The sequence below is a fragment of the Etheostoma cragini genome, chromosome 5 (assembly GCF_013103735.1).
Source record: "Etheostoma cragini isolate CJK2018 chromosome 5, CSU_Ecrag_1.0, whole genome shotgun sequence".
NCBI lineage: Eukaryota > Metazoa > Chordata > Actinopteri > Perciformes > Percidae > Etheostoma > Etheostoma cragini.
The window spans coordinates 10,398,445-10,424,859 of record NC_048411.1 but is presented as its reverse complement, the minus strand read 5'-3'; the positions used below and the strand labels follow the sequence as shown (position 1 = coordinate 10,424,859).

General features: G+C 38.4%; 2 protein-coding genes across 4 annotated transcripts; both read left to right on the top strand.

The window, feature by feature from the left end:
* The first annotated feature begins 1,532 nt into the window (after positions 1-1,532).
* On the top strand, positions 1,533-5,732 carry LOC117945001 (F-box/LRR-repeat protein 7-like). Its single transcript, XM_034872238.1, has 11 exons — positions 1,533-1,553; positions 1,693-1,840; positions 2,227-2,387; positions 3,081-3,235; positions 3,455-3,538; positions 3,778-3,844; positions 4,068-4,190; positions 4,314-4,441; positions 4,728-4,844; positions 5,005-5,112; positions 5,546-5,732. The coding sequence occupies exons 1-11, from the start codon at positions 1,533-1,535 to the stop codon at positions 5,691-5,693; spliced, it is 1,260 nt and encodes a 419-aa protein (XP_034728129.1). The 3' UTR covers positions 5,694-5,732.
* Positions 5,733-10,352: 4,620 nt separating this feature from the next.
* rasef (RAS and EF-hand domain containing) lies at positions 10,353-26,315 on the top strand. 3 transcript variants are annotated; one of them, XR_004656561.1, is made up of 18 exons: positions 10,353-10,975; positions 14,704-14,850; positions 15,672-15,762; positions 17,485-17,580; positions 18,166-18,243; positions 18,371-18,486; positions 19,590-19,658; positions 19,797-19,863; positions 20,209-20,294; positions 21,388-21,676; positions 21,851-21,991; positions 22,516-22,666; positions 22,982-23,063; positions 23,246-23,360; positions 24,388-24,498; positions 24,670-24,746; positions 24,932-25,629; positions 25,687-26,315. XR_004656561.1 is itself a non-coding variant. In XM_034871112.1 (17 exons), exons 1-17 carry the CDS (start codon positions 10,677-10,679, stop codon positions 25,032-25,034), a joined length of 2,118 nt encoding a protein of 705 aa, XP_034727003.1. In that variant the 5' UTR covers positions 10,353-10,676; the 3' UTR covers positions 25,035-26,315. The 3 variants fall into 3 exon arrangements, 2 of the variants coding, with proteins under 2 accessions (XP_034727003.1, XP_034727004.1); XM_034871112.1 differs by having other exon boundaries at positions 24,932-26,315; XM_034871113.1 differs by having other exon boundaries at positions 24,391-24,498; positions 24,932-26,314.
* The last annotated feature ends 100 nt before the right edge of the window (positions 26,316-26,415 follow it).

Sequence of the window (26,415 nt, the reverse complement as noted above, 5' to 3'; positions counted from 1 at the left end):
TATAATGTCCCAATCAAGGCAGACATGTATTTCAATGAGGCATGGGCCGTATGACAACCTTCAGGAAAAATATCACAGTTCAACGATATTTTGGTTGCAATTACAACTTCAAATAATTATTTTTTTTCTGCGGGTCATGTCTCCTCACAAAATAAACTTGATTTACAGGACGAGGAAAGAAAACTTTTCTCTCAGCTTTGGTTGTTTCTATTATATTACTTCCTCATGCCTCTAAAATCATTTAATGACTCTTTGGGGCAACTATTCACAAATCATTGACGTATACAGTACACGACGAGGCCACAAGAAGCTGTCCTTAATTTATTTTAAGTGGTCTTGAGTATGCATGAACATACTGCATGTGTTTGTCTCTGCGTGTGTTCTTGTGTGGTTTGCCTCTGTCTTTTCTTGATTCAGGTTTGTTTTCAGAAAGAATCAAATGTAATCCAGACGTCAAGGGTTTTCAGAGAAGTGTCAATGGTCAAAAGATAAAAGCTGGTGGTCAAGTAGCCTCACTGAGACTCTGTGAAAAGTCAAGTGTCTCCCTGTCCTCTCCAACCAATAACCAAATATTGCAAAGGTAACAAATATATGTATGAACATCAATTTGAATTTGTTAATGTATCTTCACACTAAAATAAATCATTCACATTTACCTAAGTTCATCTTATAAAGTAACTCCTCATCATATTCACCCATTCAGCCATCTTCAGTTTTGAGTCTCATTGCAAATACTGGATCCACAATTTGGTAACAAGCAACAAAACCAAAAAGTGCCCGAGTGAATGCAAAAAACGAGGAACAAAATGTTGACGTTTTTCCAAAATGAATGTATGGCTCTGTCACATCAGCTCTACATGCTCGGGGAAATGTTTTGAATATTGTGCTTACTATTGTGTCAAGCTGAACATCGCCCTGTGTCTCCTGCAGACCTCCATCATCAGGAGTAAACAAACACACAAAAAGACACACACCAGAAAGAATGAAAGCTGCAACAGCCTGCAGTCATACACACAAATGTCTGCCATCTACAAAGACACAAACACACCTCTTCTTGAGGACCCAGGATCAACATTACCAGCCTCGGGTGTGTAAATTTCTTTTATTTAAAAGCCAAAGTCAACAACAAGTCATATGAAGGGCTAAGTTTATACTTGTGGTGTCACACAACACAGTTATGTGTCTGTTCTTTTTAAAGTAATTATGAAATTAATTTCACAAGTTATTGGATGCAGCATTAAGTCATCAGTTCAAGGGGATTTTAGAGTTAAAGAAAGAGTTCTGTGTGTGTGTTTACTTGGACTTATCATGTTGTAGAGACACACATTCTCACTATACTGACTCATCTCCTGCATGGGGACACACATCGATTCCTAACATTGACATTTCAGTTTTTAGTTAAAAAACCTTTAGCATGATAAAACATCAACATATTGCATATTTCTTTGTTTTCCCATTACAGGTGTATGTCCATGAAAGCAAACTGGCAAAGCAGCATAATAAATCGATGTTTCTGCACATTGTTTATTATGATGATAGATGTTAATCTACATGTAATATGATCACATCCATCATATGCTTAACGTCTATGGCATTGCAGTATTTCAGAAGGATTTGTGATTCAGAGAATGCGTTGACTTTCTGTGAAGTATGCGTTTTGTTTGAGTTGTTATGTGTTGTTGTCCCTGTCAGCCAGCAGGTGTCCCTGTTTGTGACCGCTGGTTGTCTCTGCCTGATGAGCTGTGGCTGTCCATCCTGTCTCTGCTTCCTCATGGTGATCTGTGCAGAGTGCTGCAGGTCTGCAGCCGCCTGCACACCCTGGCCACTGATCACTCACTCTGTGAGTCGACCCGCTGCAATGAAGACACTTAAAATAGTATTTGGCTAATACATGGTGTTAAGGGAAGCCTTCTGCTGTTTGGACTTTATAAGGTTCAGGTTAAACATTGGATTTAATGACATAGGTAAGTGGGATATCCTGACCTTTTCCAAGTAGGATTTCTAAAGTATGTTACAACACGTGGTGTGTTCTCATGATGTAAGTATTTCCAGTACAGTGCTGTACTGTACCACTCCCTGGACAAACATACAGTGAGATAACCCAGACTTGCACCATCACATGTTCTCATACTTGTACACACAATGTAGGTCTGAGCCAAAGTTTTGAATCACTAAAACAGGTACATACTACCATATGCTCAACATTAAATCGTTCTTTCTTTGAAGGGAGGAATCTGAGAATTGAAAACTCCAACCTAACAGACCGGTGGCTTCTCTGTGTGGGCAGACGTCATCCCCGCAGTCTGTGTCTGTACAGCTGCAGTGGCCTGTCTCTCTCCTCTTGTGGGCTGGAGATGTTTTTCACTCTGTGTAGAGACTTTCTGAAGGTAAAACATAATTGTGGGGTCATTTACAGTCAGAAACAGTGTGATGGGTGAAAGCTTTTGGATATTTGCCATCACATGACTGTACAGCGTGGCCCTCAAACTGTAGGATTTGATCCTCCTAATCAATAAGCCGCTGTGTTGCTACCTGTGTGTTATGTTAAAAGTACTCCACTTGAAAGGCAAAACAGGGAACGTTTTATCCATTAGATGTATTTTACATTTTTCTATTGACAATCTGAATTTATGGCCTCCACATCCTGAATCTGTCTGCCTGCTGTCAATGTTAGCAAAACATATTCATAAAGTGTATACAAACAGTAAATCACCACAGCGATACCCTTTTAACTGTGATAGAATTAACAGTGTTACTAATTAACATACTCTACATACTCTACATTTTTCTACCAAAAAAGAAGTCTTCTGTTTGGATTCAATAAACAATGTTATATTGTCACTGAATTATAGTGACAAAAACTGCACTTGTCACATTTTGAAATATCTCTCTCACGCAACCTGCTTGAAATATATTTTAAATACTGAGCTGATTTAAATTACCCAATATATTCAATGTTGTATTTACTTTACCAATGTTTTGCTCTGCTGTGATTTAACTTGTAAGAGTGTATTCTGCTTCTATATCAACTATGGGAAAAGTCCACATCATATCTTTCCTATCATTCTTTTTAATTACAGGAACTCAAGGTCACAAGTTGCACTGGTCCTTGCCTCCATGGGGACCAGATGTTGCCTCTGATTGGTCAGCTGTGTCATCATGTGACCAGTGTGGACATGAGCTGGAGTGGAGCAACAGACATAGGAGTGAAAGCTCTGAGTGACTGCTGCCCAGGGTCAGTTTTTAATAAAACACACACACACACAGACACACACACAAAAGGGGGCATGCTGGTTGACTCAGTACATATGGTGAGGTCATGTTGTTCCTGTCCAGTAAAAACAATGTATCTCAATGTTTGATGATTTAGAGGTTTTCAAATAAACTGAAGGTTTAATTGCTTATTTGTGGGTGTATAAGGAAAGTAGTTATCCCTCATTTCTCTTCTCTGTAGGTTGCGGCTAAAATCCGTTGTTCTGAACGGCTGTCATGTCACTGATGACCCACTGATTAAACTTGTCACGTGGCACAAAGAAACGTCAGTATAAGAATGTCTATATTTATACATTCCTGTCAGTGTACAGCAGAAGATGATTTTGTTTGTGTGGCTGTACTTTACATCTGTCACAAATGTGTCTTAGTTCATCACTTGAAGTGGACTTTAGAATTACACTTACATTTTCAGCTGCATTTTTGGTGGATAATCCATCTAGATATAACCAGAATGTGTGCACATGTCTGTTTGTTTCTGTTTGTGTGAGTGTGTTTTCATACCAGTCTGTGCAGATTGGAGGTCTTTGGCTGTCAGTTCCTTACTCCATCCTGTCTACAGACAGCATATGAGGTACTTTATTTTGAAAAGCAAACACTTTATCTTATTTCATTACATCATATAGCATGCCTAAAATATGTCTCAAACATGCTTTAGCATTTGAAACAGACTCCTATAGCCTTTGTGATTTTGTCTTATATTTTTACTCAAGAAATGAAGATTTGAATATTCTCCAGCATAACAACACAATATGTGTTTTCAGACGTATGTACAGCATGTAGTCTTTGTGTTTCAGATGTGTCCTGGTCTTAAGCATCTTAACATCGGACAGGTGCCAAAAGTCAACCCACACAGTCTCACAGTGATGACATCACAGCTCAAACGCCTCATTTCACTAAATCTCACTGGACTACATGTGGTAAGTTTTGTGACTTAAAAATTCCAGCTTTGTTTGATCTATAAATTATGTCTCTGAATTTTACAGTACAAAGTCTCAAAGAGATTTAATAATTCTCTCTGCTTTTGCCTTTACTGTAAACAGGTTACTGATGCCGCTGTGGACACATTGCTTCAGAACTGTGTTGAACTTCAGAGTTTGGTCTTCAGTTCATGCCCTGGAGTCACTGACCTGGCACTGCACAGCATCCGCAAATACACACCTTGTATCAGGTACACACACATAAACTTGAGCCACGTGCTTAGGTATTGACTGACATTAATTCCTTTAAGACGTACCCTAACTTTAATGTTGTGTTGTCTAACATTATCCCTAAGAAAAAAGAAACAGAAATGTCAGAGGGATTCGTGCCAACAGATGTAATGTGTACTGCAGGTTTTGGGTTATGTTATACTCATGTGTGTCCGGTTTTGGTTGGTAGTCTTGACTTATGTCGTCTTAACATCTTTACAGTTAGCAGCAATAATGTTCGTATGTCTGTGTGTGCTTGTGTGTCAGATCACTGGACGTGAGTGGCTGTAAGGCAGTAACAGATGCAGGAGTTCAATCTTTAGCTCTGGGGTGTAGAAGACTTCAGCAGCTGGATGTCAGCTCCACTGGCACAGGAAACAGAGGGTACAACACGCGTCACACAACAAACTGAGCTGTGTATTTCTTTGTGTTTGTGACTGTGTTTTTTGAACACTTAAAGTGCCACATCCCCAGATATCATCTATGAAACTGATGAGTAACATGTTGATCGTAACTTACAGAAATGTTTTTGTGTGTGATACAGAGTTACTCTGCTGGCAAATTACTGCAGCAGATACCTCCATACTGTCAAACTCAGTTTCTGCCGCATCACCTTAGAGAATATACTGAAGCTCTGCAGATGCTGCAAGAGGTAAACACACAAATAAAATAGCTTCATTTAGATTTAAACAGATAGCCAAACAGATATATGACTTTGTAGATACCCTGTATGTGCCATAGTATTACAATATTTCTTTCAGACGTTCATAACATATAATAATTACCAAACATGCAAACAAAAGGCCCTTTCTCTCTGTTATGATGAGTGGAGCGTAAAATCCATTTGAATAGTGATCAAAATAAAGCCTTGTGTGCACAACATGAATACAGTGACCAACTGTTTGGTGTGCAAATGATATCAGCTGCTAGTGGTTTAATTTTGAGAGATTTAATCCAGATTTACCAACACCAAACATCTAACCATGTGATAACTTTTTGTCTATAGTTAGAAAACATTTAAAAAACAACAACACTGTGACATATTAGCATAGTAGATTGCTACTTCTGTGTTTCTCTCTCTTTAGGTTGAAGGTGCTGCATCTCTATGGCTGTGCCAGTCTCCCCGCTGAGAGAGAGATCCGAGAGGTTAACACTACTGTTAAAGTTTACCCTCTGCCCTCACTCACACACCAACATCTGCACACACCTGGACAGATACACACAGCCTATTGAAGTGCAAAATATAACTATGAGTAAAGTGATCCAATAAAGAAGCAAGGAGGATTATGACTTATGTTAACAGATGAATAATGCACATTTGAATGTATCTATGTGTGTTTGACTGAGTGTGTTTGGAGATGGGTGTATCCCTCCCTTCCAGATGCCCCATTACCTCCATTCCCTTTTACTGCTAGATTGCTCCTCTAAAACAAGAAAAGATGCAGTTTAACATGCTGTTTTTGTCTCTGCTACAATCAAGATGCATGCAAGCCTCACTCATAGCAAACCCTAAAAAATGATGTTTCCACACATCTAAATTGCAATTTCAAGCACATTATTAAGGAATGGGGGAAGTTGAGAAGTGTCGTCTAGCTTCATATACAGTCTGAGGTTTCAATTCATCCTTGTAGCAGCGAAGGGAACACGTTGTAACATGGTCACAGTTTTTAACATGTGGTTATCAAAACAAGACTACTTGGTTAGGTTGAGGAAAAGATTTGGTTTGGGTTAAAAGAAGTAGCCTACGTTTGTTACGTAACTAAAGTTATAACTGTAAATTAAGTATGTTACGTAGGCTATGCGATCGAAATGACGTATGTATGTTACATAAATACATTTACATGACTTACAATATGTCAATGTTGAATTTTGTTCAGCAGTCTTCTGGGTGAAAGGCCTGTGTTAGTTTGACTCAGCCCTCCACCCTGATCTCCTCTCTACTCAGTCTTTGATTAGAAATATATTTGTGATACATCAAAAACAAGAAAAATTACATTAGCACAATGCAGATGCAGTGAATGACACACATGCCATACAACTGCAAGTGAGGAAAACTACAACATTTAGTATTTCAAAAATTAAATTCACTTAAAAAAAGTCTCCTGCAGATCCTGGCCACACTGTTATTTTCCTGTTTTGGCTTGCCTAGAGGGATGGTTCCACTTTGATGCCAGTCATGCTTTTCTGTAACACAATCTATCATCTTTAGGGTGGTTTTGTCAGGAGTATCCACGTGTAAAAAAGGGGGAAAGACAGAGAAGTAGGGAGGATGTAAAAGTGAGATTGCTGAAGGATTGTATCTCTTTGAGGGATCTTTTATCTTTTATTAAAGCAAAACTATGGCATCAACAACGGGCACGAGTAAGGAAGAACAAAATTGCCTGAGTTCTCTCTTCCACAGCTACGATGTGGATAATTCCGGGCGGATTGAAAAACTAGAGTTCTCTGGTCATACAAGTTTTCAGGAGCCCCCATGTCCTGTCCCGAGTCTTTGATCGCCTGGACAAAGACGGCATGGTGACCTTAGAGAAGTTCATCAGCGGCTTTAAAGAACAACATAAGGTGGAAGAACATGACACAGAAGCAGAGGGACAAGAGGCCCTCAGGAAGTGAAGCAGAGATTTCAAACGACACGGAAAAGGCCGTGTCAAAGTGAGATACAGTATCAAAGTCATGTGTTTGTTTAACCCCCCTGTTTCCCCTAAAATAACATGGAGGGTTCAATACAATGCTCTTTGCAAATAAAATTAATGATCAGTTCACTACTTTCATAGAATTTGGGGTGTTTTATTACATTTTATAGCATTTGAAAAAACAATTAAACAGTTTCTAAACAGTATCCTGACTAAACTTTGACAGTCTATGATCCACTCAATCGTGACTATTTGTCAAACTAATTCATAACTGCAGCTTTGTAAAACTTGAAAATAATGTATTAATGAGGTTTATTGACCATAAATTATAAAATACTGTCAAATGTTTGGTAATAAATTGATGATAGTATCCAGTGGTAGTGACAAAAAGCACAGCTAAATATGACAAAAACCTAAAAAAAGCTAAATAAACTCTGAAAAAAAGCTTCTAAAAAAGGGTTGACAACAAGTTGCATAGTTGTGGCAAGAGTTAAAAAAAAGGGTTAAAAAAGTACATGTACAAAGTAAGTGTAGAAAATACACTGTGCACAGTGTAAGGAACCATTTATCTATTTTCACTAGTGGGGTTTTTGTTTATTCATGGAATTTAAGGAAACTGCTTGAACTCTGAAAAGTGTAATGAAAAAGCTACATGGACATTCTGACCTTGGACCTTGATCTTAGAGGACATTGTATTTACTAATACAGTGCCCATTCAAAACGGGCCTGTTCGGAACAGACTGTGTAACAATTAGGGGTCCCCTTTCAATACACCACACGGTGTGTACGTAACGCAGTACTGCTACTACTAATACAAGTGGCCCAAAGTTTTCAAAAGCTCGCACTTGACACTTTGCATCCTTGGGACCTCAGCTATGGATCATAAACTTCATACACAGTGTGGAGTCTATCACATTAGTTTGAAAGACAGACAGACACACAGACAGACCAGCAGACAGACAGACAGACAGAAAGACAGACAGACAGACAGACAGACAGACAGACAAACAGACTGACAGACCAGCAGACAGACAGACAGACAGACAGACAGACAGACAGACAGAGCAGACAGACAGACTGACAGACAAACAGAATGACAGACAGACAGACAAACAGACTGACAGACCAGCAGACAGACAGACAGACAGACAGACAGACAGACAGACAGACAGACTGAGCGAGACATCCATTTTAGTTAAATGCAAGTAAGTGATGCCTGCCAGTTGGAAAATGTCAGACAGACAGACAAACAGACAGACAGAACAGCAGACAGACAGACTGACAGACCAGCAGACAGACAGAATGACAGACTAACAGACTGACAGAACAGCAGACAGACAGACAGACCAGCAGACAGACAGACAGACAGACAGACTGAGCGAGACTCCTTCCATTTTAGTTAAATGCAAGTAAGTGATGCCTGCCAGTTGGAAAATGTAGCTTTAAAGTGCCCATATTCTGAAAAATAATCTATTTCCCTGGGATTTGTGGTGTTATTTTGTGTCTCTGATTCTTCCACACACTTATAAACTTGGAGAAAAAAGCATGCTGTTTTGAGTGAGATACGGGTTTCTGAATGTCTTTTGCCTTCCGTCTCCGTGTAAGCTGTTCAAATAGCATGCTACCTCGTTCTCAATAGCAAAACACTGCTACAACACAAACTGGATCCCCATAATCTACAGAAGAACTACTTCCATGTCCCTGGTCTGCAGGTATTCAGTCTCCCAGCTAATCCTTGGACTGACCAAAGTTGGAAAAAGTTATCTAGCTGATATGATCTTAGCTAGCTACTGAGCATGTGCGACTCCCAACAAAGATAGTAAAGAAGTGAGATGTCTCACTCTGTAGCTAAAACACAGACCTAAACACACAGGGTGAAAACAGACTCTGCAGCAATGTGCGGTGCAACAAAAATATGGTGTTGTTTGAAAATCCAACCATGTAAACCTAATCTGGTACAACCTCAAAATACAATTATGAACCTGAAAATGAGCATAATATGGGCGCTTTAACACATTTTGGGGAAAAATAAAGGCTCATTGCAAAATTCCAAATAGGATCCCTGTTTAAAAAGAATAGTATAACGCAAATCGCTAACCGCTAACGCTGATTTGCACAACATTCCCGCATTTCTCTGCCTTAAATTGACTGTAGACATCGCATAGACTGTATATATATATATATATATATATATATATATATATATATATATATATATATATATATATATATATATATATATGTATTAATATTACGGGCTATGATACATTGCTAAGTGCTTTACATATGCCGCCATGTATCACACAGGAGGACACAGCAGCTCACAACAGCTGATCCACTTTGGGGCTGAAAACAAGCAGAAGTTTCCTAATTCATATGTTCATGTACTGTATTATTTTAATCATTTGTAATTAATTCCTGTTCATGCACTTGTATATTGTTGTTGGTTTTGATACGGGACACTGATGAAATGTGAGGGGGCGGGGGGAATATCACAACAGCTGTAGTTAATTTGTTTGTTTGTGGTCTTGTGTGTTTTTTTTGTTTTACACATATGAGTGCCTTTTTATGTGTGTGACATGTAAGTTATGGTTCTAATAGTTGATAATGGTTCTGTAACATCATTTTATGTAATGTGTTTGCCTGTTATGTTTAATTTATCGGCGAAATGTTTTTCTGAACATCAATGACATTCAAAATGTCCCTACCCCTTACCCCTTGGTTTCAAGGGGTAAGGGGTAGGGGTAAGGGGTAAGGGGTAGGGGTAAGACAGATAAATAGGATTCAGCCAAAATGTTTGCACCCTTTTCAGGAAGTAGACCATTCATTCAACAATTTGAGTCATTTTATTGATTTGAATAAGTTTTTTCAGGCATGCAAATTAAATGGAGTAGCTTACAGTGTGGCAATGTTTAGAGGCCTACATGCTCAGGTGGGATAAAAAAAAAATCGTATTTTCTTGTGTGTTTAGAGATTACATGGGCTGAATAAACTCTGGTTCTTTAATTTCCAAAGTTTATTCAACTACATTACAAGCCATTAGCCTTTCTATACAATGAAAGCACTTTCATTTGGCCTGAAGCCCAGATCTCCTTTATTGTTGAGGGGAGAGAAGATTGAATACACACACACACACACACACACACACACACACATACACACACACGCACATGCACGCACTGCACAAACACACATGCATGCGCGCGCGCACTGAACACAGGTAGGCTACAGATGGCTGGCGCGTCACCTGAGTCAGCTTTTCTGTCCGTTCAGCTGGCTGATGGCTGGAACAAACCGGGACATTATTCTCTATTAACACAGAGGCCGAAGCTTCAACGTTTGATATATTGAGCGGTTTAATGGTTAAAGATGGATTACCTCGTTTGGACTATTTTTAAATGCGTAACAGCTGTCAAAATGTTAGGTTAAGAGCGCGCAAGTCTGGAGGAATACTTTGGGTGTCCGTGTCTTGAGAATAAAACGTTCACAAGACTGAAGAGTTTCTGGATTTGATCATCCAGATCACCTTCATTTAGTAAAACGCCTTCTTTTTTCCAGTCAGACACAGTCCTCCATCAGGGGTATGAGTGCAGAGGAGCAGGACCGGTTGCGCTCTCTCTTTCACGTCTACGACGTCGACAACTCCGGGCGTATCGAGAGAAACGAGTTCCTCACCCTCTGTGCGGAACTGCAGGTGTCCGTGGCCGAGGCGGACCGGATATTTAACCGACTGGACGTCGATAACGACGGTACCATCACACTGGTGGAGTTCATCAGTGGCTTCCGCCACGGTGAGGTCATGGACTCGTACGGAGGAGACGTGTCCACCGCCTGGGAGAACTTCGAGAGGAGGCTGGGGGAGCAGGCCAAGTTCATCCCCAGGTGAGAGCGCACACCTGTCCGCTGGGCAGCCAGGGAGGTGGAAGGCTACGGATGGATGGGTGGATGTCTTTAAAATATGGAAATTCTTTAGATGATATGAATGTGTTCAACAGTGAGGGCACTGTGCATTTAAAGGTTATGGTGAGACATCGCCTAATCCCCACAAGGAAATCCACACATTTGCCTTTTAAAAGAGAAATCAATAAAAAACAGGTTAGTAGAGTTTTTTTTTTTTTATAGAAGCTCAAGTACAATGCACTAAAGATACAACTGCAGCCATGTTGGTTGAATTATATGCAAAAAAAACAGTGACAGTGACTGGGTGTAAGTGTGTTTGAGTGTTTACATATTTTTGTTTTGAGTGAGTCTATTTTCCTGTAGACATCTCTTTATAACCCAAAGATAAATAAAAAAGCTCTCATGTTGAGTCATATCTGCTCCAATGACAGGGTGAGATCAGCCACACAGCTTCCACTTGAAATGAATTATACTGTAATATGGTATTAGTAAAATTGGGTGATATGGCTGACATCAAGGTAAGTATATTAAGTATAATCATATAATAACATTATTTTCGCAATATCAAATGTTTAGAAAGTCACACTAAAAAGCCAAACTGATTAAATATGTATGTACTTACTGTATTTCCGTCCCATTATTGTGAACACAACATCTCCACTTGGACTCACAGATGAACTGATTAGATTTTGGTTGTCAAAGGTCAGTGTCATTGTTAACTCCTAAAGCACATATTTGCCTTAACTCAAATAATGAATACGCTAAATTCGACAACATTTCACACAAATATCTAATAGGATAAACTGATGAAATGATTAATTCTTGAAAGGTGAAAGGTCATTTTCCCTGGGACATCCTAATGTTCTGCAAAAACACTTTTCTGGCCATTATTCAGAGCCACACCTCAGACACAGAAGGGGATTTCTCATTTGGTCAGATACCAAATTGTTGACTCTAATCTTGGGTGTCCACCTTGAAATTGTGGTGATTGCATGGTTCTTCCATGCTGCGCCAGATTGAAAAGTGTGTTAAGCATCAATTTTTCACAAAAAAATTAACATATTTTTTAAAAATTGATTTAAAGTCTTCACTTTGTATATTATATGAGTCCGGACAGTCATGGATGTAACCTGCAACCTGACTGGTTGCTGCAGGCCTACAAACACAAGGCGCCTTTTTTAGTTTACTCAAATTTTTGGCAAAGTTCTTTTACACCTGCTTGATTATAAATAAAATACATTTACATTTACATTTTACATTTCAGACAACATTTAACATTTCAGAACATGTTTGTGGTCGTAGTTCCTGGTTTTGATATTAGCACCGATTCCTTTTGTACTCATGGCATTATATCGGCAATATTATGTAATAATTTCAACCGGTACCCAGTCCTGTCACTGTTTAAGTGTGTCTCCATATGTGTGTTTGTGTGTGTGTTTTTGTGTGTGTTGGCCTGGCATGGGACTGCTATTACATCAGGACATTGATTTTCACAGTGGTGTTTTCTGCTAAATACACTCACTTATCTTCAAACACTTGCAGTCAGTGTTACAGCTGTTAGCTGAGAGACACAAATATAGAAAACAGCTCACTTCAGACAAGTGTCTGTTCTTCAGGTTATGAAAGAATATTTTATGTGATTACAAGATAGAGACATCGAGATAAAAAAATCAGTTGCAATCCTAGTCATAATTTCATTGTTGACTGATGTGGATGTAATGAGTCTTGTGTTTTGGTTTACATAATTGAATGTCTCAGCTGATTGAGACAGTGACTAATGTTGCACCAAAAGACAGCTCCTCTGCTTCCCTCCTTTCGTTTAGTTTTTAAATGCTCCAGAAATATTTACTTTTTAGAAATCCACTTGTTAACACAATATTGGTGTGGAAACAATGTCTTAAAGTCAAAAGCACCTCATCATGCTTCGGTTCTGAAGTCTGAATTATGGTTTCCTTATGCTTTGGACTTTTGATTGTGTTAACGTAAATAAGGGCTAAATATCCATTTACTCTGTATCCTGCCTTATGATAATAGGCTCCTCCCAAACTAATGAGGAACAATTTCTCATGTTTTTGTCGAAGTCAGGGGAGATATGTGAAAGAAATAAAAATAACAAACCCAGAAAAACAAGAAATGGTTCCATAGGGAGTAAAACAGAATAGGGAGCAAGTTCATTTGCAATATTTTGGTCATTTGACTTATTTCTGTGTCCTTTCTTCAACATCAGGACTATAATCCTGTGATGAATAATACAAACAAAACATAAGCATTTTCTGTGTACTTAATAACCTAATAAGATATTGTCAGTAGGAAAGATGTTATATTCGACTTACACAGCTATCCTGAATTGTCCTTATCTGGCGTGAACATATCAATTACAACATCTGATCAGCTTCTATGTACAACGCTCACTGTCTGTGCTTTTTTGTTATGATAAGTTTGTGTTTGACACTTGTGATGTTGCAGCGAGCTGTTTCACTGGGAGTTATTCACAGACAAGAAGCAGTGTCTATATGCTTTAGCATTACAACCAGTCTGCCCTGTCTAAAGGCAAACACACACAAACACACTGACGCAGGACACTTTATCACTGTGTCATTTTTAAGACTTCAATACAACATAGACTGTGTGATTAGATTTTACATTAACACATCCTTCTGGTTTCTGTAATGTTTTATTGTGGATCACTGGTGCTTGCTGTAATTTAGTTTTGCTTTATGGGTCCCTGGCAAATAAACTAAAACAAAGTGTGAATCAAAAATAATGGTAGAAATCACGTAATTTGATTGGTCTATTTTTAGCTGTGGGTCTTTTGTGTATTGAACATTGTGTTGAAATGGTTGTTGACTCAACTTTAAAGTTAGTTATTGAGTTAAGTTATACAGCATATTGTCTTCCATGGGCCAGTACGCTGTAGAAACATAAATGGAAAGTTTGCCAGCTAATCCAACTATTAACTTTTTCATTATTTGTTTAGTAATCTTTTGGGGAAATTGAAAAAACTCAATCTATTAAACTAGAAATGCACAACAATACACAGGAACATCCAAATACTTCAAGGTTGTTTTTTTATTTTTACGTTTTTAAAGAAATAATTAATCATTTTGGGAATAATGCTTTTTGAGGAGACCTCAGGAATTGCTGGTATTATGTAATGGTTTCAGTTTCACACAAAGGAGTAGCAACAGGAGCCTAACCACAAGGCGTGGCAATGACTGATTGACTCTCTCTCTCTGCATGACTAAACCACTTTTAAATGTACACTTTCTACCAAAACAAGTTCCTTTCCGAGTTTATTTTGCAGTGGCACCGTTGCTCTGTCATGAGCGGCGCTATGCCAATAAACCAGAGCACGTTTTTCTCAAATCTAGGAATGCTGTGTGGACAAGGCAGACCTTCCTCCACAGCGCTGTGAAGGAAGGTCTGAGAAAGCGAGAATATTCCTAAGGCTTGCTGCCATGATTAATAAAATCATGCCAACAAACACTTTAAAGGTATAAAGGCTTCAGGCAGCCCATACTTTATTGTAGGCCCAGTATAATATGCAACCTTTTACACAATATATGTAGCAGGACATCCCTGATACATGTCTCTCTCAGTTATGGGGTCATTGGCTTAAAAAATGTTGAAGACCCCTGTGTAAAACAATACTGTGTCACATGCCTGTACTACAGAACAAAGCTAATTATAAATTCTGATTGTCTTTTTAGGAATGAAGAAGCAGCTATGTTGCACCAGAACATCAGTCTGACTGAGCCCAGACTGATAAATCAGTTTGAGAAAGTCGTCACAAACTTCACCAAAGAGATCAAACAGCAGAACACAGAGATGGAAAACCTGGCCCTCGCCATCAAACGGTGGGAAACAAACAGACACGTATACAAACACTCACTATATCCTTCAAATTAAGTGAAATGAAGATATTCATCTGACACTGATGTAAAAGTAATTGATTGTTTAATTAATATTTTCTACAATATTTATGCCTTTCCTTCTTCTTTTGTTTAAAACTGTTAAAAGACAGCCTGTTATTAAAGTAACCATAAGGACATTTGATGGGTGGACAAGAAAAGCTCTTGTTGACAGTAGGACTGCAACACATGATAATGTGTGAATGTGTTTAAACATTATAACATATTATGTATACTGAAAGGTAATAACAGTGCTGATAAAACTGTATACCTGCTCGATGTTGGCTCATCTACCTGTTGATCTTTGTGCTGTCCTGCAGAAAACGGATTTCCCCCATGAAGTCAACTCTACAGTCTGTTTTTTAACGTGCTGATTTAAAGAAAGGGTTGGCTCAAATGCAAGGGTTAGGGTTAGATTGAGAACTTTAAGAAGTGACAGTGTTGTTGAGTTACTTGATCAAACTGGTGTCGAGCAGAGCCAAAGACCAGCTTCTCTGTTACCAGAATTTAAGTCATAAAGCCTGAGCCATGTTTTACATGAATCAATTATATCCAGATTATGCAATAGAATCAAATCCTTATTAGTAAGGCTTGGCAGATAGTGATCTGATATTTATAAAATGAAATTTGAGAGTCTTGTAGCGGCTTCAGCTTTCAGCAATCTTTATAGCATCATGATGATTGGAGTAAGATACATTTTTATTAGTATGTTAAGTCAGTATAAAGTAATTAATGGATGGTGAAGTTATCTTGTCATTGTTTTGCAGAGTGCAGGACCAAGCATCAATGCAGCTCAGTGAAATGGATGATGAGATTGACCAACGCATTCATGCTGCTGAGAGAAAAGCCAGAGAGCAGGTGGGACAAACTCAGACATAAGACTAACTTAACAAATATGTTGTCCTCGGATCAAATTGACCCGTTTTCCTATATCAGTGTTCTTTTTACATAACACGATTTATTGTTTCCACACAACGCTCTTTGGCAAGTACAAATCTCTACTTTCATTAATTTTGGGGTGTCTTATTCAATTTTATTGCATTTGTAAGAAAAAAAAAATTGAAGTGGTTTTGAAATAATATGATTAAAAGATGACATATTCCAGTCTGTGATTATCCATCAACATACATTCCTTTTCAGTCTAAGTAATTCCTAACTTCTGCTTTTCTAACTTAAACATTAGATATAATTTCCTAAAAATTAGATTTATTGAACACAAATTCCAAAAATAACTGTAAAACTAAAGCTAATAAGTTAGTGTTACGTAGTGTTAAACGTAAAAAAAAAACATTGAAAAAGTGTTAAAAAAAGGGACTTTACGTAAGAAAAAGTTAACAACATCAATTAAAAAGCGTCAACGAAAGTGTTGATTTTCAATTTTGACCGGAAGACAACACAAGGGGTAAATCTTGTTTTAATAGTACTAGCTCATGTGTTTGTTCCTCTGGAGTTTATGTATGTACAAGCAAAAGCAGGGTGCGTTTGTTCAGCTCCTCCCTTATGTCAAACAAACGTACATGGCTGGAAATCAAATTACTCATCCAAACTCAGTCACGTCTGCTGATCAGCTGGATTTCACAACTCTGTGGATCCGAGAAAGAAAACAGTAGATACAGTAGATAAATAGATGTGCTGGAACCAGTGTTGGAAATGACAAGGCTGTATACATTTGTGATAATAAGGTTGTGTTATGTGTGGATGAAAATGATAATCCATAAAGAATCAGGGTGCATACTCGGTGATTGAAGTCGGCCGACGATAGTTTTTGCATTCACGTTTGTTCACTGTCCACAATGAGATAAGTCAAATTTATGGATAGATTTGTGGATTTCTCAGCTTCTGACAATTGTCAACAGTGACTGTCAGCAGGCATAAAACAAGGGCTTTTGAATTCTTGAATTTTAGTTACTTTATTACCTTGTTGGCTTTCGTTTTCAATCTTTTTCCATCCAGAATTGTGTGAATTGTGAGTTTTATGAAAGCTGGAGATATTTCCTGGAATCTAAACAGGGTGGCGTGTGAAATAATTTGATTTGATAACAATATTTAGCTTGCCGTGACATAAAATGAAAAGTGAAAATAGTACAGATCGCCTGCTGGGTCAGGCATCAGCACCTGATTTATTTAATTATTATTTATGTATTAATTTAATCTTTAACCGTATATTTTGTCCTGATGTTACTTTTAAGCATGAGCGGGAACATAAACACTGTCTTATCACTGTGTGTGTGTGTGTGTGTGTGTGTGTGTGTGTGTGTGTGTGTGTGTGTGTGTAAACTTATGTAAGTGTACTTCACTGACTAAACTTACTCAGAATTTGCTGTTTGCTTTGTGCACCCAGTAATGTTCTGACACCTATAAGAGAGCTCTTGGAAACTGCAGATAGACCGTTGCTGATATCAATTCCCCAGCTAGGCTCCATCACTGGTTTAAAACCTGCCTTAAATTAGTCACAGATGAATGTGTCACAGATACATAAATGTAGAGAGCGAACAAACACACACACACACACTTCTATAAACTGTTGTTGTCTTGAAAGTAATTATTTTCATTTTTGTTCTGTTTTGTGCCTTTGTGTAGGAGAGGAAGCAAACAGAGGCCGAACTGAGTGAGTTACGGAGAAGTTATGAAACTGAAATGTGTGAGCTGCAGTGTAAAATCCAGAGGATGCAGATGGTAAATCTTTTCACCTGTTTGACCGCACTTCATTTTCACTACAACACACCATCAACATAGTAGGTCAATACAGACTCCAGCAGTTATATCTACAACCCTCTTGCTGTATGTTCTGCTCAGTACTTTTCTGTATGAGCGCATGAATATAAAATATTAGATTGAAGATGAGTAGGCAAAATGTTAGGCTACACATCACTATAGTAAGATAAAACTCTAAAAGAAAAAAGTAAACAAAAAAAAGAAGTTGCACTGTCACTGATGAAATAAGTGTTCGTGCGTCATTAAAACAAGTGCTCCGCCGGAGAGAAGGCTTTGACCTATTGAGACACAAACACAAACAGCTCCTAAAAGTGAACCGTACTGTACTGTTTGGGAAAACCACGGTTCTAAAAAAACAGTGGAAAGTTTGGCCTCATGAAAACACAAATGTCAGCTGGATTCTACTGATTAAAACTCTAACATGATTGTGTGTATGTATATGTGCAGTAATTGCAGTTTCCATAACTACAGCATGAGAGCAATCTGATTTAGGTCTACCCTTTAGTCAGATACCATTAATCCTTACTATGTGAACTCGTCCATCAGATAGAAGAGAAGTACAAGAACATCACTGGGAAAGACGAGAGCTTGGCTCTGAAGAAAAAGATCAATGCACTAACACTGGTGAGACCAAAGCAACTTATTTATAACATGGTTTGTTTCACTATGCCTTGTAGGAGGTGTCAAAGGCATTTTTCTTTTCTTTACTTTTCTGTAGTTCATGACACACTCATATTCCTCCTATCTGCAGGAGAACCAGCGGTTAAAACAGGACCTGATGAAGTCTCAGACCGAAGTTGCCTGTCTGCGCAGTGAGATTGACTCGCTAAAGACGGAGCTAACCGATCAAAGCATCAGCTCGGAACGGTGAATTTATTAGCGTTTGTCTGGTTTTGTGTCCTCATGTTTGCTGTTTGTTGATATTTTTTAATTTCTTTTGTATAATTATTTAGATATTATTATATTATATATTATATTTAATATTACAATTTATTTATTTCAGTTTAGGCTAATTCGACTGGATCTGTCTTGATTCAGGAAGAGCTGAGGTTTAATCCTTTCTGCAGATTTGTTTTTTGCAAGATGTTGAAGTGGAGATGCAGTTCAATAGGCCTCAGCATCTCTGTCTGTGTTGATCCTACATAAGAGGAGGCATGTTATGCATCACAGTATTGAGAAGGGAAAAGGAAGAAGACTCCCTCTCTCTACATGAATACACACTTTTCACTTTTTGCAGAACAGGTTTTCTCCATCCTTTTCTCATTTAACTTGCAGATTTATGTGAACTTGAGAATAATAAACATTTGCACCCTTGTTCTCCATCATCTCCAAATGCCCCAACTTACACATATTTTAAAACTATGTCTAAAAAATATAAATTAATATAATCAATCTGTCCTCAATCTGCTTATCAAACAACCCCACTGTGGAGATGTTTTGCTGCAGAGGGACAGAGACAGACAGAGACAGACAGAGACAGAGACCACGCCCCCCCCCATACTGACACACAGTCCTTTCCCTCCCGGGGGTGTTTTTCGTTTTGTCACAGCTGAAACAGGATATCCTGGAGTGACTTCACACACACAATAACTTCTTCATAAGCGTTACTTAGCAACAGAAGCGACAGGAAAAATACTCTGCCTCCTCGGCTCAGACCGTCTCAGTTATGGTCTTCACAATGTAATAATCATATTAATCACGTGTGTAATATATTTGAGTAAATCAGTGTATCTGCTGTGAAAGAAATATGCTAGTTCTACTGACATTAACTGGGATACAGAGGCATGCTATTATATCTTTCATCTTATTTCATCTCAGTTTTTAGGGAAGTCAGCGAATTTGTGGAGGTCATGTGCAGGATGTCCTCTAAAAACAGACTTCCAATGTCACTAAGTCAGGTTTTCATAACTTTGGTAGTTCATTTGTTTAATATTCATAATAACAAAATTGTGTTTTTGTTTTTGTTGCAGAGACGAGGAGTTTATGAAACACTTTTCTGATGAGCGAGAAGTCCTGGAGAGACAGATTGAGATTCTGCAGTAAGTCAGACAGTGTCGTACACGCCAACTAAAGAGTTCTTATTGTCCTTAGATATTACCTACAGTCGAGAAATGAAGATAAATAGATTGGGGAAATAAGGAATTATATAATGACTAGTTTTCTTTCTGTGCTGATAGGACAGCCAACAGGAAGCTGCATGACAGCAACGATGGACTGAGATCTGCCTTGGAGAGGACCTCAAAGGTAAAGCTACACAGTTAAACTAAAAATAATCCAAATTTAAAACTAGTTCAGTTTCCATGTTGCAAGAGGCTGAAGTTATTTCACTCTTTGGGTTTGTTGGGTTGGTGGACATTTAAACGTGGCATTCTGATGCCATTTTATAGAATAATCCAGTTCACTTTTGGCTCATTTGAATTGATTTATTTAGGCTTACTGCAGGTCTCTCTACTGTATATTTGGAGATGCATTATGGATTTCACAGTACAAAAGAGAGAACAATTAGGTATTCAGATGCTTAAACCTGTTCATATGACAGATGTTTAGCAGTGTCATTCAGAGTTTATTTTTACTTTATGTGTGTTACAGTCTAGTACCGGTGGATCACCAGGAGACATAAAGAGAAGCAGAAGTAAAAGCATCTGCTACACATCACCCTATGCACTAATGGACAGGTAAGACCTGCAAACATTGAAGTGTTTAAAATCCTCTAGGCTGAATTCATATTTGTTAAAAGATCACCATGCCATCTGGACCAGTGTGAATGCTACTCTTTCAGTGTAAGCCATATAATATATCAGCTTTCTTTCCTAAAGCATTTTAATTCTTCCATTTAGAACCAAGTCAAACTTCAATTGCATCTAGTACAGTTTAAGGTTTAACAGTAGATTTATAATAATTAACTGGTTAGCAGCTGCAGGAAATGTATTTCAGACCAGATTCATCAGGTTTTAATCATTTGCATCTCAAACAAATGAAAAAGGGTTTGAAGGCTTGTTTCTCCTAGAAAATATTGTTGTTCATTTACACAGTATGAAAGTAAATTTTGACTGTGCTGAGATATTTAATTTAAGGTGCTGTCCAAGTTCATGAGCTGAGAAGTTGAACCATGTGATTCTTGGGTTTAGGGACAGAGGTTTGTGATAAAGAAGTAGGATATAAATTGCATATACTTTTTGACATCAACATGATATTTTCTGTTGAAGTGAAACAATTATCCCTGTCATGGCCACAAAGAAAGAAAAAAGCGTTTTAGCACTAATATAAGTAGTACATTATGCCATTCACATACTTTGTTCATGTACTGGTATGAGTGCAGATGCACTGGTAAAATTACACTTTCCCTTCAAATTGGAGAAAAACAAGATAAAAGCATTATTAGAAAATGTCAGCATATGCACAGTAAACTGTACTGTGATCATGAACACTTCACACAGTCTAAACACAGTGTGTGCATGATACAGATCATTTACAGACTTAAATAATTACGCACAGGCCATTCTAACAGTAACACATCAACCTCAAATCCATGGAGTTGAGAGGTGCTGGACCACTGAAGAGTAGGAAAAATGTAGATGGCTCTGGTCCAATGGTGTTTTCCGTCTTTTTTTTGGGACCAGAGCAGAATATCAGAGACAGATATTTTAAAACTCAGGCTAATGAAAACAAAGCTATCTGAGTCGCTGGATACATTAGGGATAGGGCTCTTTGTAAGTTGGCTGTCCCTTGTGTTTTGTGTAATGGACTATTTCCTGAACTCTCCCCCAGGTTCGGCCAACACATGGATGATTTCCCTCTGTACAGCCGCCGACCCAGTTGTGACACTCTGGCCTTGGCCATGTGTGACCCAGGCCTGAGACGAAGACACAGCAGCGAGTGCGAGGAGGACAGTCTGCCTGAGATCTACGTGGACAGCGGCCTGTCAACACTCAGAGGCTCACACAGAGGCTACGACCCAGAACAGGAGATCAAAGGTCAAGAAGAAGAGGAAGAGAAGGAGAAGAAAGGGGAGGATGACAACAACGATAGTTTGATGGGGGGAAACTCTGACAATGAAGTGAGGCAATAAGAGACACGTGTGCATGCCCATCGATACTGCAGCAATGCAATATATCTTTATACAAGTCTCAGGTTGTGATGTTGTAAAGAAGTCACAGTGATAACATGTGCATTCTGTGTCAGATGTTTGTATTAATGTTACAGTGTCTGCTTCTCTGTGTCTACTTCACAGCCAGCAGAGACTCCGGACAGTGAATCAGCATTTGGGTCGGACAGCAGCTCAGTTTTGGACTGGAAGCCATCTGAACCCATTAGTGTGACCAAACCCTCAGCCCCAACTACTCGGAAAGCCCTCAGCGCCATCAGTGTGCAGGTATGAGAGAGACGGAAGAGAGGAAAGAGAGAGGGATTATCTCGGTCAGATTCCTATCAAATTCGGTATTGATATCCATGGTCATCAGAAGATTATTATTATTATGATGATTTTGGTAACTTACATACATTTTGTTCAAAGCTACTATCATGTCAAAATGTACAATATGCATTTTGAAAATGGCTAGAGTTTCATAAGATTTGCTGCAGGTATTCAAGAGAATGACAATTCATCTCAATCATCAGTGAGCTGGAAATACATTTCACCACATTTGCACCAGATTCATGATTAAAGCACTTTAGTTGTGTACATTACAATCTTTTGCTGCTGCTAGTGTGGCTTTGGAGTTTGTTTTATGTATTATTATTTTTTTAAATTTTCTGACTTGCAATTAGACATATCCATCACTGAACTGAGCTGATAATGAGATACAAAGCAGCTATTACAAAATACAGGACAAAATATATTTAACATGAAGTAGATATGCAGAATGTAAATACTCTGCCACTCTGTCTCTTCTCCAGAAGGAGGACCAGAACAGCACAGAGCTGGGCTACATGATATCCGACAAGGCCTACAGGATCGTATTGGCTGGAGATGCTGCTGTGGGAAAGTCCAGCTTCCTGCTTCGCCTCTGCAAGAACGAATTCAAATTAAACTCCAGCGCTACACTGGGTCAGTTGGAGAAACTAAAGCCAACTGTCTGTCAATCTTATGTTAAAACAAAAAACTTTAGTGTCTTGTTCTCACTTCCTTTACCCAACAAATTAAGGCAAAAACTATTCCCCAAGAATCTTCAGTTGACTGATGAATGCTGCATTTCTGCACATGGTGAAGTCAAAGCTACTGTAAAGCTACAGAAAATAATCAGTTAATCTGATCAGGCACTGTGACTGAGCAAGGCTACGACTATGAGAAAAATGTTTCTTTTGCCTTTGTTTACCAGCTTAGTAGTGTGACATGTTGATTGTGTCTCCGTTGTGTGTTCAGGAGTGGATTTCCAGATGAAGACACTAATCGTAGATGGAGAGCCCGTTTCACTACAACTATGGGACACTGCAGGACAAGAGAGGTGTGTGTTGGTGCGAATAGAATTGTGTTGTTTTATCAGAAAAGTTCAAACTAACACATTCACACACACACACAAACACACAGTGCTTAAGCATACATGCTGTATTTATCCTATCACAACTAATAAGTAAAAGGAGGTTCATATATGCTTGTGTGTATCTTGGTTTTCTCCCATCCTCTCAGGTTCCGCAGCATTGCTAAGTCTTATTTCCGCCGGGCGGACGGTGTTTTGCTGCTGTATGATGTCACCTGTGAGAAGAGCTTTCTTAATGTTCGAGAGTGGGTGGACATGATCGAGGTAATGCGCTACACTCATCTGCTAAAGACCTGCTGACTAACACTGTTTGTATTTAGCAAAAAAGTTCTAGACTTTAGCAGAACAGAGTGAAGATTAAATCTATCCATTCTTCTGGAATTGGAATTTGTATTGGGAGCATTTGTTTCATTATGTGGTGTTTTAAGCAAATGTGCTGCACATGTTCATTTGAATATCAAGCTAAGTGATCTTGCTTGTTCTCTCTTTTTACATGCAGCAGATATGTAAGTGTGGTATGTAGATCGTTTAGATTGTGTTCTGTTGTTATACTTTGGGCATGTTGACATTTCTGTGACTTTTGATTTTTGCATGCTGTAGGTGTGTGTTGTGTGCTTTGTCATATAATGCACAGAGTGTGGGACTTGATGTCAAACCAAAACTAAATGTGTCCTTTAAAGGTGCCCTGCCACACATGACCGTTTTGACTTGTGTTGTTTGTAATGTTAGGTCCTTGTGTGTTTGTGTTATGTGGTGAATGTGAGAATGAACTGCTACCTCCGCTGTCTGCTCTAGCTACTGAAAAGAAATTAGAAGAGAAATTAGGCCAATGACAACAGCTGGTCAGTCTGACGTCATGTTGCCTGAGCTTGTCCAGTTGCGTAGGGTAAAGGATGCTAATAGCCAGGCTCTCATTGGATAGCTGTTAGTCAATCAAAGTCAAGCAGCTTAGCTCGTTGAATATTAATGACAACTGGCACAAATCGAGCTGAGTCTTCCTACAGGCTTTCTATACCACACTAGAATGGCTTGAAACAAGGCAACCAAGGCATATTTTAAACAAAGAATGTTACAGAGTCTATGGTTCACTTCAGACATTACCACAAAGTAATGAAATATGTGGAGCAGGGCACCTTTAATGGTTTTTTTCTGTTCTTTTGCACATAAATTCTGTAATCACCTTGTTGCAAAGTATATGCAACAACAGAGAAGTTTCAGTTTGGAGGTACGTTGCAATATTAAGTCCTCCATTTCACTTGTTTCTGTTTTTACCTTCTTCTTATTTGCATAGCAGGATGGGTCCCAGGAGGATATTCCCATCATGCTCGTCGGTAATAAGTGTGATCTTAGACCAGATAGAGCTAGCTGTGTTCCTACCAGCTATGGAGAGAAACTGGCCATGGTAATGACAAATAGACCCATACTCATTTTACTATGCTCGTGAGGACATTTTAATGACATAAGTCTTAACATTTGTTACACGTGCTGCAAATCTACACCTGTTATCCTTCTTTAATCCAAATATAAATCCAAGTCATAACCCTTATCTTGATTTTCTGTCTTCACCCAACAGACATACAACACTCTATTCTGTGAAACTAGTGCCAAAGATGGCTCCAACATCCTGGAGGCTGTCCTGCACCTGGCCAAGTGAGATAAGACTGTTTCAGTCAGCTGAATGCACAAAACTAAAACAGCAGTTTTAATCTCTACAAAATTGTGCTTTTCCTACTAGTTGTAATAAAATTGGCATGAGTGATTGGCAGCTATCTTTAAAAAACATTTAATAACACACTTCTTGTTCGACCGGTTCCTCTTTTCTTTCCACCCTATAGGCAGGTAACAAAGCAGGCTGCTTTCGATGAGAAAAGTCACTATCAGTCGCTGCCCAACTTAGATGCTCCCAGGAAGAAACCAAACTCCTCCTGCTGCACCTGATCAAACTCAACAGAGCTGGACCTCATCATAGAAAAGGACTACGAATGCAGAAACCACAAAATAAGACATAATCTCTGCAGAAGTATGGTAACAGGAACAAATCATTGTTGTAAATAACCAAAACAATTTAACATATGGATTAAGTGAGCAAACAAATCATGGGATCACAGCAGAATCCCCACTACTCTCTTTTTTCAATTCAAGGTTATTTGAACATAATGACTATCAAGTATTTCAGCCACATCGTTTTATTTTATGAATATTTAAATCAGTGTAAACTTCTTGCCATGTGAAACATATGTTAATTTTGTATTAAGCTTTTACACATATTTAAGTAACATTTGCACAGTTTGCCCAGGCTGGCACTGCCATGTTGTAAATAAACTCCGAGCTAAACGTGGGAAGAGAAAGACAGCTGTGAAAGTGAAGTAAAATGTCAAAAGGATTTGAATGTAAAACCAAGTATGTGCACATGTTTTTAACGTGACATTAGTATGTGACGCTTACAAATACCTGTATGTGATAGAGGAAAGATGTCAGCTTTTTGTAATGGTGAGGAAATAAGAAAAATAAGAATAGATTGTTATCTGGTTATGTGGCACCTACCTAATCAAATAAAACAGCCTCAATCCACTGTATCAGGTGCTGAAAGGAAACACAAGTGTGTTGATGGCGGATGTCAAACTTTGAATTGTATTGATGGCCGACATTGAGACTATAAGAATTGTGGGAGAACTCAAAGCAAGACCTCCGTCGTCATTCATTAACGATGAACCCTGGTGCAATGTGTGCTTGTATGAGATTTCACTCTAATGTCACAACCCACCGTCTGTATAATATTACCCCGCAGTGTTACAAATCCTTTTCATTTGACTTCCCACTGGGGATGACTGTCTGTTATAGAAGTGATATGTTTGGAACTGAACGTATAACACATCATGAATGCTTTAAATAACTAATGTTATTTTATTTTCTGGTATGAGTTAAGAAAAAAAAGAGAGGTGGCAGGATTTTTTATTTTTATTTGTATTCCTCAGATGCATGACTGTTATTCTGTTTAATTATGTACATTTAATTTTAGCAGTAGAGTATATCTTATTAATTGTTAATAATCATACATCATTGAAGGGTAGTGTATAAAGATGTCAATAAACTGAAACTCAAGCTCGAGAACCAATGGATATCTAAATGTGCATGTAGTAGAACATGCTCAGCTATTTATTTCTACACAGATTCAACTTCTTTTTGAATAAATGTCATAAAAAAGAAACTGTGAAGTCACTGCCTTTGCAAACCTCTCTGTGTATGTTAAAAGTCCCTTTCTCAATAAAAAAATAAAGTGTGAATGTCACAACATCACAAGACTGGTGTCGCCCAGATA